At 36.4% G+C, this 20,335-nt stretch overlaps 2 protein-coding genes and 1 long non-coding RNA gene across 5 annotated transcripts; 1 reads left to right on the top strand and 2 right to left on the bottom strand.

Annotated features, from left to right (window-relative positions):
• Positions 287-2,597, bottom strand: LOC18784768. 3 transcript variants are annotated; one of them, XM_007218007.2, is made up of 2 exons: positions 2,492-2,597; positions 287-2,146 (listed from the first exon to the last, which is right to left on the bottom strand). In XM_007218007.2, the coding sequence occupies exon 2, from the start codon at positions 2,041-2,043 to the stop codon at positions 754-756; it is 1,290 nt and encodes a 429-aa protein (XP_007218069.2). In that variant the 5' UTR covers positions 2,044-2,146; positions 2,492-2,597; the 3' UTR covers positions 287-753. The 3 variants fall into 3 exon arrangements, with proteins under 3 accessions (XP_007218069.2, XP_020411695.1, XP_020411696.1); XM_020556106.1 differs by having other exon boundaries at positions 2,501-2,597; XM_020556107.1 differs by having other exon boundaries at positions 2,411-2,596.
• On the bottom strand, positions 7,723-8,970 carry LOC18784686 (rho GTPase-activating protein gacU). Its single transcript, XM_020556467.1, has one exon. The coding sequence runs from the start codon at positions 8,968-8,970 to the stop codon at positions 7,723-7,725; it is 1,248 nt and encodes a 415-aa protein (XP_020412056.1).
• On the top strand, positions 10,329-13,281 carry LOC109947131. The gene is made up of 2 exons (XR_002270108.1): positions 10,329-10,691; positions 12,707-13,281. It is a non-coding gene; the product is annotated as an uncharacterized LOC109947131 (long non-coding RNA).

The following is a 20,335-nucleotide window of genomic DNA, read 5'->3' as shown; positions in this document are numbered from 1 at the left end:
TGTAGTCCTGATCTTCACCTGCATGTCCAAGGTGTTTCAAGAAGTCAAATTTAACATAGCAGGGTGCAGCTTACGTTATGGGACAACAAAAAATCCCATTGCACTTTATATTTATTTCTTCTTCCAAACTTAGCGGGTTGGGGTGGTAAATATAGATTAAAATGTTCTTATTGTAACACTTTTCAAATAATCCAATGAAAAATAGAAAATTGGTGTCTGGTAAAAGAACGCTTCACCTAGCTATTAGTTTCGGACTTGTGATAACAAAATCCAAGAAAGTATCAGATTAAAGGACTAGCAGCTGATGATTTCAAAAGCTAGTAGTAGATATATATATACCAAGATATAAAGCACCTACAAGACATAAAAACTAGAAGCAGTATCTATAAGACTTACACATATGAACTGCTCTTTGGCGCATAGAAAGGCCCCTGTGCCATGGCACAACACCAGAAACTATCATCAATACATCCCTTGAAAGAGGACAACACTGAAAATTCCATGGAAAGTTCAATTCTTGGAAATAAGAAGACATGACTGTGTTCTTATTGATAACCAGATGCCATACAACACATTTGACTATCTTTTTACAGAATGAATTGAAAAATGCTTTTAACAGCAGTCGGAACTTCATACATGGTTGGCATACACAGCCATATGAAGAAAAAATCTGAAACCTTCTGCAAACGTCAGTATCACAATGAGGAACCTTGCATCATTTTGATCTATTTCTCCAGGGAAACAGCTTTTTGTTTATCTCAACCTTCTCCTTCTACGTTCAGATGAATGTCCATTGTTTACGTCAGAACCTCTTGGATTAGTTCTTCTCCGAGAAGAAGAAGAGGGCAGTGTAGAATTTATTTCTGAATCCGTTGTCTGGTCTTCCAAGTCCACAACAACAGTATCAGTTCTTAAAAAAGAATCAGAAGGGAGCACATCAGAATTGGTTTCAGCAGCAGTATCAGAAGTCTGGCTATCTGGGTGTAAAACTGCAGCGATGCTTGAAGATGTATCTCCATTACCAATATGTGGAGCTTGTTGGTGGTTTCTTCTCACATGGTGACTACTACTGTATGCCTCGAGGTCCTCGACTAATCTTTCTGCAGAATTCATTGCAGTATTCAATGCTGAAGAAAAGGAAGATACTGAAGCAGCTCCTTGTAATAATCTTGAAACTTGAAGGGAATCATGCTGTGGGTGACTTGTTGTCTCAATGGCAGGTGATGCCTGGGATCTGGACACGAAAGTAGTTCTTTCAGCCATGATATGTGAACCGAGAAGATCCTGTGACCGTCTTCTCTCCCCCATTGCACCAACCATGTCGCTAATTTGCTGAATCCTTTCTTCAATCAAAATAGAAGATGGTCCTCGACTAATAAGCTGTTGCCTAAAACCATCAATCCTGTTTGCACGGGGCCTAGGAGGGGCCATCGGAACAGACTCCTTTGACTTGCGAGAACAGTTACCATCCCCGTTCCCATAAATTGGGATTAGACTTTTATCAGTAACTTCTCCTTTACACTCAGGGCATTCCTTTGCATATGAATCCACATATGGCAACTGACAGAAGCATGGCCAACAAAACAAATGACCACAACATGTCAATATAGGATCTCTTGCCATGTCCAAGCATATCTTACAATCAAAGAAGCTCCCAGAACGAGACTCTGCCTTTTTAGCATTCGTCTCCATCCCCAGTGCCTTGGCTACCAAATGCATTTTGTCACCTCTAATGGTTTTGCCAGATTCCACTGTTTCTCGGGTAGCTAGAGCATCGTTCCCATTCTGAATGCCTTCATGTAGTGCATCAGAAGCTCCAACTCCTGCAGTGATATTCACCATCTGAGGGGAAGCATGAGGTTGTCGCCACCTATCACGCTGCCTAGCCCTGAAGGTGACTGCTTCTAGTAGTCTGATGCGTTCTTCAATGCGTCCATTGGCAGTTTCAAGCTCATTGAGTATGGATTCTAATCTGATCACTGAATCATGAGGCTCCTGGTTCCAATCCAAAATCATGATTTCTTCCCTCATATTATTCCCCATCAATGTTTTTCACCAATTCTTTCTCTTTATGGTCAAGAACCCAATTCACAATCCGGGAAAATTTTGATACCCACTACAGCAAATCAGCAACACGGTTACTTTCCTGCCATATATACAAAAACAGTATCCTTGAATTTCGATGGGTATGCTTCATCATTTCATTACAACTAAAATAAATTAAACTAACATTTTATTTCATACATTACAAGTAATTTCCTTTGAAAAATGAATACTCAAGCATAAATGATTTTCTATTTTATTCTTTCATTCAGGAATAATATAAGCCCGAGAAAGGTTACGCAATCAATGAATCAAGAAATACCCAGAACGGAAAATGTCTACTTCATGTATAATCAGATTTACGTACCTAACATCGTATATCTTAGTTCAACAGAGATAACAACTATGGCGAACAAATTAAAATGAGAAAGAAAATAATTGAATAAACCTTGTGTACCAAAACAAAATGTTTAGGATCGGCACAGGTGGTTCTCTATTTTCTTCTTCTTCTTCTATGTTCTGAGAGACAGGCGCCAAGGGCAGAAAAGCGACTGGGAAAATAAAAAACTGCCTTGGAGCCAGGCCAGTTCATACGACGCCGTGCCATCATAACAGTGTTCATCATGCCGTTGTGTTCTATCAGGCCCGCGGGCTTCGGCCCGGCCTAATTTAAGCCCGTCAGTTCACCTGGCTCAAGCCTTGACTTTGAGCCCAAAAAAGGCCCGCAGTCCATGGACCGGCTGGTAATTCCTCAAACCATTCTCTTTTATTTTTTGTCCCACTTTTAAGTTTGGGTGGGTACACTGCCGTTTTGCCCCTTCAATTATTACTCTAGTTTCGATTTATCTTCCGAATTATTTTTTTCATTCAACCCATTATAATTAGCCAGGATCTTTTAGAAAATGGATTCCTATTCGAAGAGTGCATAACCACATGGATAAGCTCACACTAACCTGTCAATTTGATAGGGAAGGGATTGAATTTTAGATGCATACATAGGAAAAGCCGTGTGCAATGAAAAATGCAAGCACGGTTTGGGGAGGGGTTTTTTCCTTATTTTATCGGACAATTGAACCTTCTCAAACTGTTTCTTTTTAAGAACCATAAAGATTTGTGCCAAAATAATAGATGCTATTGTCTAATGGATAGGACAGAGGTCTTCTAAACCTTTGGTACATGTTCAAATCCTATTGGACGCAATTTATTTCCATATGTATTTATTTATTTTAGATTTTCATGTCAAGAAAGATATTTCGAATGACTTGATTCCGTAAAAATTCCATTCCAAAAAGAGAAAGTTCGAAAGAATTGGGATTTTTTGGAGATTGGATGCAGTTACTAATTCATGATCTAGCATGTACAGAATGAAAACTTCATTAAAGATTTATTATGTATGTCCAATTTATCTCAATTGATCCCTCGTTACTGCTTATAAGATAAGTAATAGGTAGGGATGACAGGATTTGAACTCATGACATTTTGTACCCAAAACAAACACGCTACCAAGCTGCGCTACATTCCTTTCAATAGAAACACGCCAAGATATGTAAATGTCACATTCTGGGACCGGCTCCACCGTAGCACGATATTGTCCGCTTTGGGCTCCCCTCTCTGCCCTCACGATTTTGTTTCTAGGAACTCACGAGCAACTTCCCAATGGGTCACCCATCCTGGGATTACTCTGGCCTCAACTCGCTTAACTTCGGAGTTCTTATGACTCCGAAGCCAGTGAGCTCCCAAAATGCCTCGTGCTAGATGAAGGCAGCATGGACATATAAGGCACATCACCCCCTCTCCGTTGATCGATGTGGGATGTTACAGTAAAGGATTAGTAATGGAGATTATGTAAATTCTCCCAAATGACATTTTTACATAATATACAAAGAAAGAATACTCATTGGGGCTTTGATTCATTCCATAATTGCGAAGATTCTTATGTCTTAATTTGGATGAAATAGTTCTTGTGTTACAACAAAAAAATCCTTTATTTAATTCTTAAGAAAAAGAGATATAACGACCAATGGTTAACGATGGCTCTGATGGGTGGTTTTGCTAGAATAGGCAATAATGAGATCACGGTTTTAGTAAATGATGCAGAGAAGGGTAGTGAATTTCCCATTTCTCGCTCAACAAGGGAACTGTGGCCTTTGAACCAAATTTTTAGCGAAAAAAAATTCTATAGAATCGTGAAATATGCGAGAAAGGTACTTTGAATTGTTGATTCATCGCCAGAGATGGCTTAGAACCAATAGTTCATTATCTATTTATCGGTCCAAGCAAGATACAACTTATTTGAAATTAATTAAATGAATAATTAGTAAAAAAAAACTATGGCAGTTCATATCTTCTATAGTTACTTAACATATCAATTTCCAATTCTTGGTCATTGAGATTTATAGTCAATACAGATTAATATTAAGGATAAATATTACCACCCCTTTCCCCTTTCAAACAAATTGAAATGATTGAAGTTTTTCTATTTGAAATTGTCTTAGGTCTAATTCCTATTACTTTGGCCGGATTATTTAAGGAATTAAACTTTATAAAAATAGTCACTGTCGCCATTGTTATCAAGTTTTTTGAATTCCATCAAATTTTCTATAAAAATATAGGATTAACTACAGTAAACCTCCCAAACTATAAGGGTCATTACAAACTCATACTCAACATTTATTGACCCGTTTGACCTGTACACAAATTTCACAGAACCTTTCAAAATACACCATCAGTTAGTTAAACCATTAATAAGTCTGTTAAATTCTAACTTGGCAAACATGGGTCCTATTTTTTTGCTCACGTGGCCTCCATGTAGAGAAAGAAAGACGAAAACAATCTTGCGGCCAACACTAGGCCGCCGCAGATGAATTTTTCGGGTAGAACAAACAATTTCTATATTAAGTTGAAAGTAAAAGGATAAAAAAAATATCAACAATGAACACAACCAGAAGGAATATCAATAAAGCAACCAAAAATCCCAGCAATCAGCACTCAAGCAAGAAAGATGAACTTTAATAAATTAAGGGATTTTTGTAGATATGTCACATGAATTTATACCTCAATTTCAATTTGTCACCTTTAAGAAAAATTTAACATAAATGTCACCTTAATTTTTCAAAATCCATGATGATGATGATTGATGAAGAAAAAGAGAGAGATTGAGGATAGCTTATCATGTTCCTCTGAAGAAATTATTTCAATATTATTCTTTAATTTCGTAGAATTTTTGCCACATAGAGACCATTAAAGAATAGGTAGAGGACATGACGACTGCGAGTATTGAGAGCTTATGAAAGTTTGGTATTTTGGCTAAGCAAGATTTGGATGTAAGCAGAGATGATCTTGCTTTTGGTCAAAACATTAAAATCAAAGTCACACTTAAAAAACAAATTGGAAAGGAAAATATCGATAGCACTTCTCCAGAACACGCCTCCTTTCTTGGCACTGAAATGTATAATACAAGGAGTTTTTTTTCCCTATACGTGTTTACTTCTTTCCTTTTTCTTTGTTGTCTATGCAAATGTGCTATAAGAAGAAAATTTTGTGCCCCTTATCCAAATGGGCCCTAGGCTGTCGCCATTGTTTGGGGTATGGCGGACCCTAATAGAATGAAATTAAGACAGAAGCTTGCGCGACAAGAAACTAACTAATTTGTGTCTTTCAAAATGAATTAGTTACTAAGCAAAGAAAATGCCAGAGTTAGGTTTCAGTTCTTGGGGAGGGCCAACAATACAAATTTATTACTTAAGAGGTGACGGATACAAGTTTAATAATTGCGGAAATTCTGATGATGTCTTCTATATATATATATATATATATATATATTGAAGTCAATGAACCTCTCAAGGAAGCAAAAGACTGAATAATTTCCCCGTTTGATCATCTCAAGAGTTGTTGCTTCTCTTTTTCTCAAATGGAATGCAAAGAAAAGAAGACTGAGATCTTAATTATGTGAAGCAGAAGAAGCAACCTTTTGAAGCAGCAGCTACTTGATTCCATCAGACTTGCTTAATTAGAATATTTGGATTGTAGCTTATGAGTATCATTGACATTCTTCTGACCTAAACCACCCTCTAATTTATTGTGGGATAAAAATACGAAATTAGTTCATGCATCCATTAATTAGTTACACAGTACACTCACTGCCGGTCTAGACTTTTTTTTTATTATAAATCTTTTGTTCAAGGGAGAGGGCGACATAAACCTCTTTGGTGTGAATATTAATTATTAACTTTTTAGGAGATTACCTTGGCACCGAAAGTACCTTTTTTATTTATATAGTTATTTACACGAATAACTTCCGGAGGTTTCGTATTGTTTTCACAAAGTCTTCTTTCATTGATTGTTCATTTAAAAATTTATGATTTTATATAAATAAATAAAAATTTATGCAAATGACAATTTTAACCTCAATGAATGCATGTGCAATCTAATCTCAAAGGCTAACATTGTCATTTGGAGAATTTTTTATTATATAAAATCATCCATTTTTGGATGAAAAATAAAAGGAAATAATTTTGTGAAAACAATTTAAATCTCAGGGGGTGTTCGTGTAATGTTTGAAACCTTAGATAGTTTTATCAAACTGAAAATCTCAGAGAGTGTTAGTATAAATAACTTTTTTTTACTATTCACTCTTCTTATTATTATTTCCTCGTCGTTAACTACAAATTTAATTGGAAAAAGAAACGATACAAAATTAATTACTACAATAGCTGCCAATTTGAAATTTCTATTCTAAAGAAAACTTTGTCAAAGAAAGGAAATGGAAAAAGAAATCAGAAACTAATCTAACACATCAAATATAATATAACTCCAGCAACTTTTCTAACATAATAGAAAAGAAAGGAAAGGGCGTTAGAATGTTCCAAAACGTTTTCAAAGAAAGAAAGAAAATGGAACAAAACAAGTTCGTAACTTTTCTATCACAATAGATAGGCACGCAGAAAGATATATATTGGAAACAAATCAAAGACTACCAGTTTTGAAGGTATAATTGTTATAAATAAAAAAAGTTTTGAAGGTAATTGTTTAAGATCATTACATTATTGTTAGCAAGTGCTGCATGCGGATCCTATAAAATATATAGGCACGAGACCGAATCTTTATAAATTTTTATGTTCTAGTGTGTTTGCTCTCGCTTTGGTGTGCGTGTTTTATTCTCAAAGGAGTTTGTGTGTGTGCCGTTGACAATGTCTTGGAGTGTTTCCGCACAACATACCAACCATTGCAAAATGCAATTGACATCAACCGTAATTTGTGGCAATAAGGAAGAATGACCATCTAGCTAGCTAGAAATTAAAAAAGACATTTGCATATACATAACATAAAATATACATAAATAGGTGATCATCACCCAGCTACCCACAAGGGGCAAGGGAATTTCAAATGTATAGTTTTTAGTTGAAGTATTCAATAGTTATTACTCTACTCAACAATTTTAGTCATGGAAAATTTTGGAAACATGCTCCCATTGTTCACATAGTGCGTTTAAAAAGAAGGAGCCTGCATATATGCACGATTAATCTGATCAGGGAAACATCATGAGATCAAAGTTGAAGCAAAAGTAAACTGATAACATATCAAAACACCTATTGTATGCCATATCCCGATGTAAACCCAATATAGCGTATTGAAATGGAGACAAACAATCATGTTTATTTCTACAAGACAAATACAGAATTAATATCTCAAATCAAATGTATACGGTATAATCGTATCTCCCACTCCTCCAGTTCCACCGAAATAGTCAGCCTCAGTGTAGGTGGATCCGAATGGCGACGGATCAGTAATGGCATTAGTACTGCTTCCGAAATCAATACTAATACCAACTCCCTGCATATCATTGCCACCTGCAGATATAAACCCAACAGGCCAAACACCACCACCCACCAATTGCTGTTGCTGTTGTTGTTGCCGTTGCTGTTGGTATTGCGGTCTCTGTTGGTATTGTTGTCGCTGTGGTTGTTGTTGTGGATGTTTCTGCTGCTGCTGCTGCTGTTGGTATTGCTGTTGCTGTGGTTGTTGTTGTGGCTGTTGCTGTTGCTGTTGAGAGGAATTACCACCCAGTCCAAAAATAGGGACACCAATAAGAACTTGAGCTGCTGTGTTCACGATAGCCTTTCCCAGCTCCTTCCCTGACTTATTCCGCCTAACAGGTTGTCCACCAACACCAAAGGCAGGGATATTGCCATTATTATAATTATTATTATTAAAACTACTGTTTGGCACATAGTTTTGGAACTGATGAGGACTAGCTGAAATAGTACTTGTTGGAAAACATGGAGTTCCAACAAAAGCTGCTTGTGCTGCTGCTTGAATTTGTTGATTTAAGGGAGGAGGAGGAGCTCTTGGTTTCGCCGTGGCGCAGCCCAAATGAGCAGTGAAACCACAGGGATTGCACATGTAGAGCCACTCTTTGTACCCAACTTGGTTGCATATATTACATATGAAGGTCTTGCTGTTGTTAAATCCTGGAGGAAGTGAGAAAGAGAGACTGAGCTGGTGAGGGTGGGATTGGTGAGTGAGAACCAATGAATTTGAAGCACAAGATGGGTGGAGGTCAATGCTGCAAGCTCCACAATGGTAGGCAAAGCCATTTCCATGCTTCATGCATGCATCGCAACTGAAGACCCCATCTGGATATGTTGGGGTTGGGATCAGAATCAGGACATGGCTTTGATTATCATATGGGTGAGTGATTTGCTGAGGCATTTGTGAGCATGGTATGTGGAGGAAGTAATTGCATGGTGTGCAACTATAAATCCATCCACCAGAGACATTGAGTTTGCAGCATGCACATGAGGCTAGCTGCTGCTGCTGCTGGTGCAGGTTTAGGGTTTGCTGCTGGGGTTGGTGATTGTAAAGTCTTAAGGGATGAGGGTGGCTAAAATGTTGAAGATCAGGCTGAGGTTGACCATTCAGCTTCATCTCTCTCTCTCTCTCTCTCTCTCACCCACAGAAATTCCTTTTTCTGATGATCTCTTGTTCTCTCTCAAGTCTCAACTGGTATTAGATTGTGCTCTTATAATAATTTCATGCAATTCTGTGCATCATATTGAGTCTAGCTAGCCTTAGTCAACTTAACCATAATGAGACATATTGCCGAGTCAATATATATGTATATAGCATTTATATAACCAATGATATTGGTGGTGAAACATTTTTTTCAATGAAATTATTAATTAATTCTAGAGTACTACTTGGAAGCAAGTTGCTGGTAGGGTGGCTGTGTCTTGATATATGCAAAGACTCCAAAAGTCAATCCTTCCCCGTTTGATCATTTGCAGGGTTGTTGCTGCTGCTATTTTTCCCAATGGAACAAGAAGGGTATATATGCAAAGAAAAGAGGAGTAAGGTAATCAAATAAGTTTACTTAAGCTAACACGTACGCTAAAAATTAAATATATACGTGACGCAAGGTAACCTTATGTAATATTTTGCCACTTTTAAAGTACGTTATTATCCTTGCTTTGCAAATAATCCATTAGTGTACTTGTTTTTGGAGGAAGCAAATATTTCCCTCAGGAATGGTCTTGGGTTTGAGTCCTATCATCCATGTAATATGTGTGAGTTTAGTATGTTATCGCCTCTCTCAATAGAAAAAAATTCTAAATTTATATATATATATATTATCCTTACCTCATGAGTAATCCACCTAAACAATATCTACATTTTTCTTATTTCTCAGTTACTAGCTTACTTGAACCCATCAAATCAAACCTACATGTTTAGAATCTTTAGATATTATCCTTATATTTTGTCATTCAAGGGAGAGACAAAGGGCGACAGAGAGTGTTCCGAATATTTTGTCAAAGAATAGATGGCACCCAGAGAGATTTAATTTTTTATTTTCGGTGGAAGCACCCAGAGAGATATATAGCAACCAACCAAGTCACAGACTTTTTTTCCTTTAGCTAATAAGATGTGTGCCTCTTGAGTTCATTATGCCCTGTGCTTATTTAATATTATTATACAGAATGTTGGTAGAAGGATACGTTCGAAGTGTATTAACCAAATTGCAAAATGCAGTTGACGTCGACCTTCTGTGGCAATAGGGAATAATAATGATCACCCAACTAGCTAGAAAATAAGAAAGAGTGATTTGCATACCTAAAATAAATTAATATTTGCACTCTGATATTGACTTTAATTAGTAGGAGCCAGATCTCAGATGATAGTTCGAAAAATTTATAAACTATAAGATCAACTTACTGTTGGTCTAGTGATATTTTCCTTTTTCAAAATACTACGGGTAGAGATTTCAAGTTCGAATTCTCTCATCCGTTAATTTAAAAAAATTCAACCATATAATTTATTTTGATACACTAGTATCTAATTTAAGTTGGTAAAATACCAAGTAAAAGCAACCTGAAAGACATGAGAAAACCAATCGGCTTAAGTCTTCTGTTTTTTTTTTTTTTTTTTGCTGGTTCAGCAGTTGACATTGTCATATCCTATGCTCAACCACTTCGTCTATCTCCTCCTCCATAGCTTTGCACAGCCACAGCTCTATTTCGGTGAATTCATAGCTGCACAGCTTCCTACAGCCTGAAGAAGCTCCCCCCACTTCGTCTTCTCCATCTGAGGAGCAGATTTCAGCCAAAACCCAGAAACCCACTTCGTCTTCTCCAGCTGCTTCCTCCATCTCGGTAAGTTCGTGTGTTGATTTTCGTTATGTGTAATTGATGGTTCTATTTAATTTATTCTTCTTTTGTGTGAATTTTGACCGGTGTGGCTGTAAATGAAATTTTGGGTTTTGCCATTTATTTGTTCCTTTTAAAATTTAATATGTGATTTACAATTTGGCTGTAAATGAGAATTTGGTAGATTATTGTGCAGTTGATTAAAGAATTTAGAAAATTAAAGTTATGTACATAACGAACTGCTCTATTTTTGCTTTTCAGTAACTTGCTGCTCTAGGTAAACATCGATTTGTCTTCCCTTTTTTGTGCCAAAAGATAGACAACTCCAATTTTATCGCATATATTTTTATGTTTTGTAATGATTGTTAGTAAGTAATCTCTATTAAGTCAGCCAACCAGCTTTCATTTTCTCTTTTTTGGTAATTAAATCAAGGATTTTGTTATCATGTTTATATGATGTGAGTTAGGTGATTTTTGGTGCTGTAAATTGCTAATCACTAGTGATTTTGAATTGTTGTTTCAGTTTTTTCACTGAACAATTCCATAAATTAATTATTCAAAATTTGTATTTCTTTTCCCACTCTGCATTTCTGCTGGGTTGTTATAGTGCCTCTTGATCTGATTGTATATATAAATACCCATGAGGCCTCTGATTGTGTATGATTTAATTGTGGTGGGAACTTCACTTCACACAGGACTTGGCAAGCAAGTCGATGTTTCAGTAATTTGTTGGTTATCTGAAGCCTGTATTGCAAGCATTAGTGCCTGGTATGAAGCACTCGTTTCAGTCTCTTAAGATATGCCATGTAGAAACCCGGAGATCATTTATGTACCCTTTATGTTGGTATGTGTTTGCTTGAATTCCAAATACTTGAAGGGTGTTGATATGTTTAAACTCAACTTTAAGAACTTGAAAGGGAAGATGGGGTCTGTTGTGTGAACAAAAATTTATTAGGTAGTCAAAATATAAAGCTTCACGAGCTGCTGCTAAAGTGAATAGGTAAACGATTTCACATGCACACTCAGTTGACGTTCTTCTTCCGCAAAGTGGTATGCTTCAACTTCAAACTGATAATCTTCATCATCTTCAAAGTCATTTTCTTCAACTCCTCTTCTGTAGAAAGTTTCTTCCTCCTTTCTGCAACCTCTCTCTCTCTTCTTTGACATCATTGTCAAAAACCACCTATTCTAGGGTTTGAATTTTGGGGAAAATTTTAGGGGTTAGCATTTTGGGTTGATAATAGGAATTGGAATTCAGTTTTTCCAGTCACTGGTGGGTTATTGGCACTCCTCTCGTCTGCAATCGAGCCCTTGTGAAAGCATTTGGTATTAGTTCCTTATGAAGGTAAGTTAACATTGTTTTATGGTATTGTTAATTGAAATTCTGTGGTGATGACTTGGGGCAAGAGGGGAAGTAGGTTTCTCACATTCATGAGATGAAGTGGGTTTGTCATTTTGAAAGTGTTGTGAGGTGAAGTGGGTATCTCACATTCATGGTTGTAATGTTCATGCAATTGCATATCTCTATATGCAATTACTAATAGTCTGTATGCAAATCCAAGTCATTGAATGCAATTAGAGTATATAGTTTTGTTTTCAAATTATGCAAGTGAGGTGATTTCGTGGTAGGTAGGTAGGTTTGACTGTGTTTTTGAATAATTTGTTATAGGGAGTAAAGTGTTCCGAAAGTGTAATGTTAGGCTTCGTTAAGATTTGGATTGGGATTTGAAATGAGTCAGAATCTCGGCCCAATAGAGAAATGCATGTGTAGGTTGTGTGCATTATCTATGCAATGTTATAATCGAGGGCTGATGCACTTGCAAGTAGTATCGAGCAATTGCATATCAGTATATGCAATTACTAAGCAACTGTATGCAAATCTAGGTCGCCGTATTTTTTTAATTAAGCAATGTGATGTTGTGGTGTTTACGGGGGTGGGGGTATTAGGCTTTGGATTAGTATTCAAATTCTCGGCGCTATAGACAATTGCATGATAGTGTTTTGTACTTGATTTGTGCAAGTTATGGAAGCTCAAAAAAGGGGATCAACAAAAGGAAAGCGCAAAGTCGACAGTAATGTGCAACAATCAAGAGTTGGCCGAGATGCATTTTTTAATTTCATGTAAGTTACACGTACATCTAAAAATCGGAAATGTAGTTGCTTAATATTATGATGGTTTTTTGATTAAAAATAAATAATTTACAAAAAAAAAAAAAGAAGACATAAAATGGGGAAAGTGGCAAATGCAAAGTTGGACAATAAGGTGAGAGATGGCAATGGATTGGGTTAGTTTATTAATTATTTTATTAAAAAGGCTCTTTTAATGAGATTTTTTTTTCCAGGTACAAGAAGAGATTGCTAATAAATGGAGGAAATTAAACCTTAAAGAGAAGGCTACATATGGTTCTGCCTTGGAAGGTTCGAGTGGGCCAAGGATTAAAATATCAACCATGTAAATAATATAGGGCCTCCAATTTACGGATATTTCGGGGGATATATTATTATCGTCTTAGGTATCGGAAAAAAGAAGAAGACAAATATAGGTATTGAAACACATAATTTTGGTATAAAACTTTCATAAATGTTATGTACATTATCAATGAATGTATTGAACAAATAAAACTCAAAATTTACTAATAATAAGATATACATATGATGAAATATAAGTGGTATGTAATGTGTGTTAATGAAAAGTTTGAAAATAAAATGTTGATTAGAATGAATAAACCATGCATAAATCCATAGTTTGTTTTAACATTGAATTACAATTTAGATAAGTGTCCATCTACATAAATGAAGAGCTCCAATGAGGTTCAAACAATGAGGAACAACCATCTAGATTCACACAATAGTCATACCAAGTTACGTAACCCGAGCAGTTTGTAAGCCATGTTTGAACATGGTGCACATAGGTCTCTCTTGAGCTCTCTACTATCTTCCCATATATGAGATAGTTAAGATTAACCCAACTAGTAGAAAAGGGCGGCCCTGAAATAGTGCAAGTGGCGCCAATGCACAGGGCCCCTGATTTTTGAGGACCCCCTAAAATTTTTTATTTTACATAATTTATATTATTATTATAACAACTGTATATATACTCCAACGTGCAACAAATTGACACAAAAATTTATTTAGTGGAGTTGGTTTCTAGTGCATATCCCTTGGTACAAGGCTTACATGAAAAATTTTAAGAACCACATTTTAAATAGTTTTAAAAAAGAAGCACCTGAAAAATATCAGGGGAAAGATCCAATTAAATTAACAATACTATATATCACACCCATACGCTTTTTCTTTAAAATAATAATAATAATTTCTTCAACTCAAAACAAAACAAAACAACATAAAAAATAAAAAATCATGTCTTCTTCTTTCTCATGAACTCTTATTTTTTTTCTTACCGAACACACCAACATTTAACTTTATCAAATGAACACAACGTACTCAACAAACGCAACCTTTGCGTTCGCGTGAAAAAATAGTGTGTTTGTTTAAAAAAGAAATTTAGTAGGGTCCATTTTTCCGGGGAACGGGCAACTTTACTCAACGAACGCACTCCTTGCGTTTGCATAAATAAATATCCCGTTTGTTTGAAAAAGTAAGTTCATTTGGCCCATTTTTTCGAGAAACGGGTAACTTTACTCAATGAATGCAACCCCAGCGTTCGCGTGAACAAATCGCCCATTTGTTTGAAAAAGTAAGTTAGTTGGGCCCATTTTTTCAAGAAACGGGCAACTTTACTCCACGAACGTAACTCATCGCGTTCGCGTGAACAAAAAGCCTGTTTGTTTAAAAAAGTAAGTTAGTTGGGCCAATTGTTCCGAAGAACGAGCAACTTTACTCAACGAACGCAATCCCTGCGTTTACATGAACAAATAGCCCGTTTGTTTGAAAAAGTAAGTTAGTTTGGCCATTTTTTCAGGGAACGGGGAACTTTACTCAACGAACACAACCCCTGCATTCGCGTGAACAAATAGCTTGTTTTCTTGAAAAAGTAAGTTAGTTGGGCCCATTTTTCGGAAGAACGGATAACTTTACTCAACGAACGCAAGCCATTGCGTTCGCGTGAACAAATAGCCCGTTTGTTTGAAACAGTAAGTTAGTTGGGCCCATTTTTTCGGGTAACGAGCAACTTTACTCAACGAACGCAAGCCCTGCGTTTATGTGAACAAATAGCCAGTTTGTTTGAAAAAGTAAGTTAGTTTGGCCTATTTTTCTGGGGAACGGGCAACTTTACTCAATGAACGCAACCTCTGCGTTTGTATGAACAAATAGCCTGTTTGTTTGAAAAAGTAAGTTAGTTGGGCCCATTTTTCAAGGGAACGGACAACTTTACTCAGCGAACACAACCCCTGCGTTCGCATGAACAAATAGCCCGTTTGTTTAAAAAAGTAAGTTAGTTTGGCCCATTTTTTCAGGGAACGGGTAACTTTACTCAACGAACGCAACCGATGCATTTACGTGAACAAATAGCCCGTTTGTTTGAAAAAGTAAGTTAGTTTGGCCCATTTTTTAGAAGAACGAGCAACTTTACTCAATGAACGCAACCCATGCGTTTATGTGAACAAATAGCCCGTTTGTTTGAAAAAGTAAGTTGGTTGGATATATTTTTTCGGCGAACAGAAAACTTTCCTCAACGAACGCACATGTTGCGTTGGTGTGAAACAATACCCCGTTTGTTTGAAAACGTAAGGTGGTTGGGGCATGTTTTCGGCGAACGGGTAGCTTTTTTTAAGGAACGCACGTATTTCGTTCGTTTGAACAAATACCCTATTGGTTTAAAAAATTAGCTATGTTGGCCTTCTTTTTCGGCAGAACGCCGAGTATTTTTGAACGAAAGCAAACCCTTACGTTCGTTTGAACAAACTCCCCATTTGTTTGAAAAAGTAAGTTGGTTTGGCCAATTTTACAGGGAACAGATAACTTTACTGAACGAACGCAACCCTTGCGTTCACTAGAACAAACACCCCGTTTGTTTGATAAAATATTTTAGTTAGTCCAATTTCTCGGGGAACGACTAGCTTTACTCACCGAGCGCTCCCCTTGCGTCTTCGAAGTAAAATACCTTTTTTGTTGAGTAAATCAAGGAGTTCGTTGGGTAATTTGGTCAACGAACAACATTATTTACCCGATGAACGAGTCGCTTAGCGTTCTTTAGGTAGGTTTGTTGGGCATAAATTACTGAATATAACTTTCATGATTTACTACTAATTTAACCCAATGAAGTATTGAGAATAAAATTGAACTTTGTTGATTATCTCCAATTATTCCTATATTGTTAATTTAAAAAAAATTCAATAAAATCAAACATATGATTGTTGGTACAAATATAAATTTAAAAGCTTTCACAAAAATTATTACTTAATGGTCGATTGATTGAGTCACATTGAATTGACGAAAAAGAAAATTGGACCTTTTCGATTATGATCAATGCCCAATTGATAATATATGACCACGAAGTGAAGTGGAAATATGAGAAGTCTTCTTATATCCAATCTCATTGCTTAGCCCACATACGAATCATATTCCAAGGATTGTTGTGCTATTATGATTGTAGACTAAATAACATAGATGCAAACAATGATTTTGCCCATAAATGATGGTGAAATATCCAAAAAAGAACGCAATATCACATGTTTGGCTTTAAGGCATATATTTAATATCCTTTCATATTATTTAATTTTACATAATTCAATTATGTTTAACGTATGAAATGATCAATGTGCCCTCATATTTAATGACAGATTGGACGAAATGTTAGGGAATTAAACGGCAGGGGAGACATTGGTGATAAAGAAAATTCATATCCGTAATATTATGAAAAAAAAGGTCATGCGATAAATTGAAAATTGGATACAAGTTCAAGGACTAAATCAACAATTTAACCATGTTAATGGTTTTTGTGGGCATATATCGCATATTTGATAGCACGTGTGCAATTCTCAATTTATAGTATCCATATGCATATGCCTGTATGCAATCGCGTAGCATCTATGTGCAATCTCATTTTACAATATGCAATTGCATATATATATATATATATATATATACGCAATTTCGTAACGTCTGTTTGCAATTATTAGTTTACAATATGCAATTGCCTTCCGCCCTTTTTTTGGTTTTTAACTTCTTTCGTTTTTACTAGAAGGCTCATTGGCTCACACTCTTATAACGTATGCAAAGATCACCAAATTTCCTCTTTTTGGCTAGAGGGCCTCTTTTGTGTGTGTGTTCATTTGCATGACAATACGGATAATCTACTACTACCTAAAAGCTATAGAAAATTATATGTGATATCATCTATTTTCTCTAACCAAGACTACATGTCACATAAATAAGAAATAAGATCTCAAAAAAGAAACATAAACAAAGAAAACACTTCACCTAAAATATTTTGTAATACGTTTAGCTCAATTTATAACTTGTAGAGTACACAAATGTTAGCCCCTAAATATTAGGCTCTCAGAAGAAGGTGAGAATCTCACCAAGTATGCATGAAAAGTCCAAGTGAGCATACCCCTTTCTGCAAATGAGAGGGAGGTAGAGAGAGATTATTCAAACACTGTGATGGTATCTCAAAACACATATTTCAGTGTAACAAAAATGCACTTGTCTTAACTGCTCTTTTCCTGACTCCTTAGCCAGAGCAACCAATATATAGCAATTACGGCAATCACAACAACCAATATCAATCATGAACATCACATTTAAACCATACACTTACAGATTTAGCAATACAATCTTTGAAATGGTAATGGCAACCCAAGACACTTCACCTAAAAAAAAATTATACATATATATATATATCATGTCTTCTTCTTTCTCGTGAACTCTTATTTTTTCTTACCGAACATACCAACATTTAAATTTATCAAATGACCGCAACATACTCAACGAACGAAACCTCAATTGTTACTAGATTGTTAATGGGTAAATAACTCAATGACATAGCATTCAAGTCAAACGTTTCTTTAAACATCACACTGTCGCTAATTGCATACAGGGGGTCAAAAATTGCATAAACTGTATGCAATTGCATAAAAACTATATGCAATTGCACATAAGAAATAATATAGCCAAAACCAAAACCAGTTATGAGGTTTCTTAGTTAAAGAACTCATCTTTCTCTTTTGATGCCAACCTCAGTTCTCCACTAACAAGCCCGAAAACTCCAATTGGATTCATCATGACCAGAGTTCTTGAGTAATAAAACAAATTTCAAATTGAAAAAAAAAAAAAAAAGTAGGAAGAAAATTCAAGAATCCAAGACTTTAAAGAAAATCAACAACCTGATTGTTCAAAATTTCATACCTTATTTTGAAGCACAAATCCATAACCTCATACATGGAAGAAAACAAATCCTCCATAAAACGAAAATTACATGGGTTTGATGGAGAAAGGATCACAGTGGGTCTGATGCTGTGATGAAATTAAGAGAAAATATTAAAATATTAAAATATTAAAAATTATTAAAAGAGGGAAAAAAAATCACCAAGATTCAGTCCAAGGCGTTGAATTTTTTCTCCCATCAAAGGCTCTGCAACACAGACATCCTCACTCCAGATTCAATACTAAGTCGTTGAATTTCTACCCAAATAAAGGCCTTTCACACCACCCCCGTCGAACTCGACTGAATCACCCACTCTGTCTCCTCTCCGATGGTTCTTGCATCGCAGTGTCGGCAGAGAGGAGATGCATCAGATTCCAACTTGGGGACAAAGATGAGGATTGGATTTGAGAGAGAGAGAAAGAGAGATATATTGCAAAGATGAAGCAGCTCCCAGTGCACGCGATGTCCGATGACTGTTGCATCTCAGCGTCGGCAGAAGTGAGACGCCCAGATTCTGATTTGGGGACATAGATGAGGATTGGATTTCCAAGAGAGAGAGATCGATCCCAGAGATAAGCAGGTCCAATGCACGCCAGGGCTTCCGCACGTTCGTTGAAGCTTTTCACTTGTTTTCTCAGTCACGTGTATGTCACGTGATATTTAATAACAAAGGGCTCAACAAGTCTTCAGGTCATTCAATCTCAACCCTTTATTTTTAAGATGCAATACTGACCCTTGGATAACGGGCTGTACCGATACAGCTGAGGCACCACAGAATTTTCCACATTTCAGACCACTTTATCTGACCACATTTTAGTTGTCACCAAGATGTGAACGTAACTAGACTAGCTACATCTTCCTCTCTCTCAAAAATCATATAATGTATACTGGTGATTTGGCCCATGAACTTATACCTACTTTTTAATTAACTTTTTTTTTTTTATTATAGAAAATTAAGGATATGAATTTTTTTTTCCTCCAATTTCTCCTTACTGTCTAAATCCTCAACATTTCATACAATTTTCATTTAAATCATTTTTAAAAATTGAAGAAAAAGAGGAAATTGACCACCACACCAAAAAAAAAAAGAAAAAAAGAAAAAGACACTAAAGAAAAAAAAATCCAGAGAATCCAATCCCAATTCTAAAAATAAACATCATGACCATGTTGAACATACTAAAAGGCAGCTTTCTAAGAAGGAACTGAAGAAAAAGGGACTCGAAGAACTTGAAGTTGTTCTTGCAGAGCTAGGATACGGTGCCAAAAGCGAGACCAGCACCCTTTGCCCAACTACACTCAGTTCGCCATGGCCTACTATGTCATCAACTACTCCAATCAAACCCTAACCTTCCTCCAATCGAAGCCCTAGAATCTCAACCCCTTACTTTCTCTAATCTGTCTATTGAAACCGTACCTCCCAATTCTCCCATGACCACCCCTTACCCCTACCACCCTCCCCCACAAACCCAGAAACCCCCTTCTATTTCTTATCACCCCGCGCCTGCCCCAACCACAAACTCTAGTCTTTACCGGCCAACCCCAGCCTCTCCAACCACTTAGTCACCATCCTCCAAGCCACAGCCAAATGACGACCCCCATCCCCACGCGAGCCTGCAGACAGAGAGAGAGAGAGAGAGAGAGAGAGAGAGAGAGAATTTCAGTTATGTTTTTTTTAATGTACAAAATGACCATTTTGTCCTCATTTTTAAAGGCAAATTGGATGAAATGTTGTGGATTTAGACGGAGGGGGGAAATTGGCGAAAAAAAAGAGTTCATTATAGGGAGTAAATTAAAAGTTAGGTACAGGTTCAAGGGGCAAATCACTAATATACCCTAATACATAATATGATTCATGAGAGAGAGAGAGAGAGAGAGAGAGGGTGAAATTTGTTAGCGAGATCCTAGCTTAATTAGGAGATTTATTTCCTAGTTTATTATGACTATATATCTTTCCTTTTGTACAAATATTACGTAATTAGGATTTTATCTTGTTTCCTAGTTTGACCTTACTTGGGTTACATCCTTGTATTATAAATACCTCCTTTTGGAGAATGAAATACAACCTGAAACTATTTTACCCATATTATTTGACTTGGCATTAGAGCCAACTTTTTTGGTGACCTATGTGTTGTGCCCACCCGTGTTCTAGCCTCATTTTTTTTTTCTACTTTGTCATGTGTGCCCTCTCGAGTTTGTGTGTTGTGTTGTAGTGTTCATGCCTCTACTGTGTTCGTGTCATTCCTGTCTTCGTGCATCTGCCGTATTTGTGCCTTTGTTGTGTTCCATTGTGTACTCTATCATGTTCGTGTCTCTACTGTCT

The sequence above is a fragment of the Prunus persica genome, chromosome G2 (genome assembly GCF_000346465.2).
Source record: "Prunus persica cultivar Lovell chromosome G2, Prunus_persica_NCBIv2, whole genome shotgun sequence".
In the NCBI taxonomy this organism is placed as follows: Eukaryota; Viridiplantae; Streptophyta; class Magnoliopsida; order Rosales; family Rosaceae; genus Prunus; species Prunus persica.
Note: the sequence above shows the minus strand (reverse complement) of the source record. Positions and strands in the feature narration are given on the sequence as shown.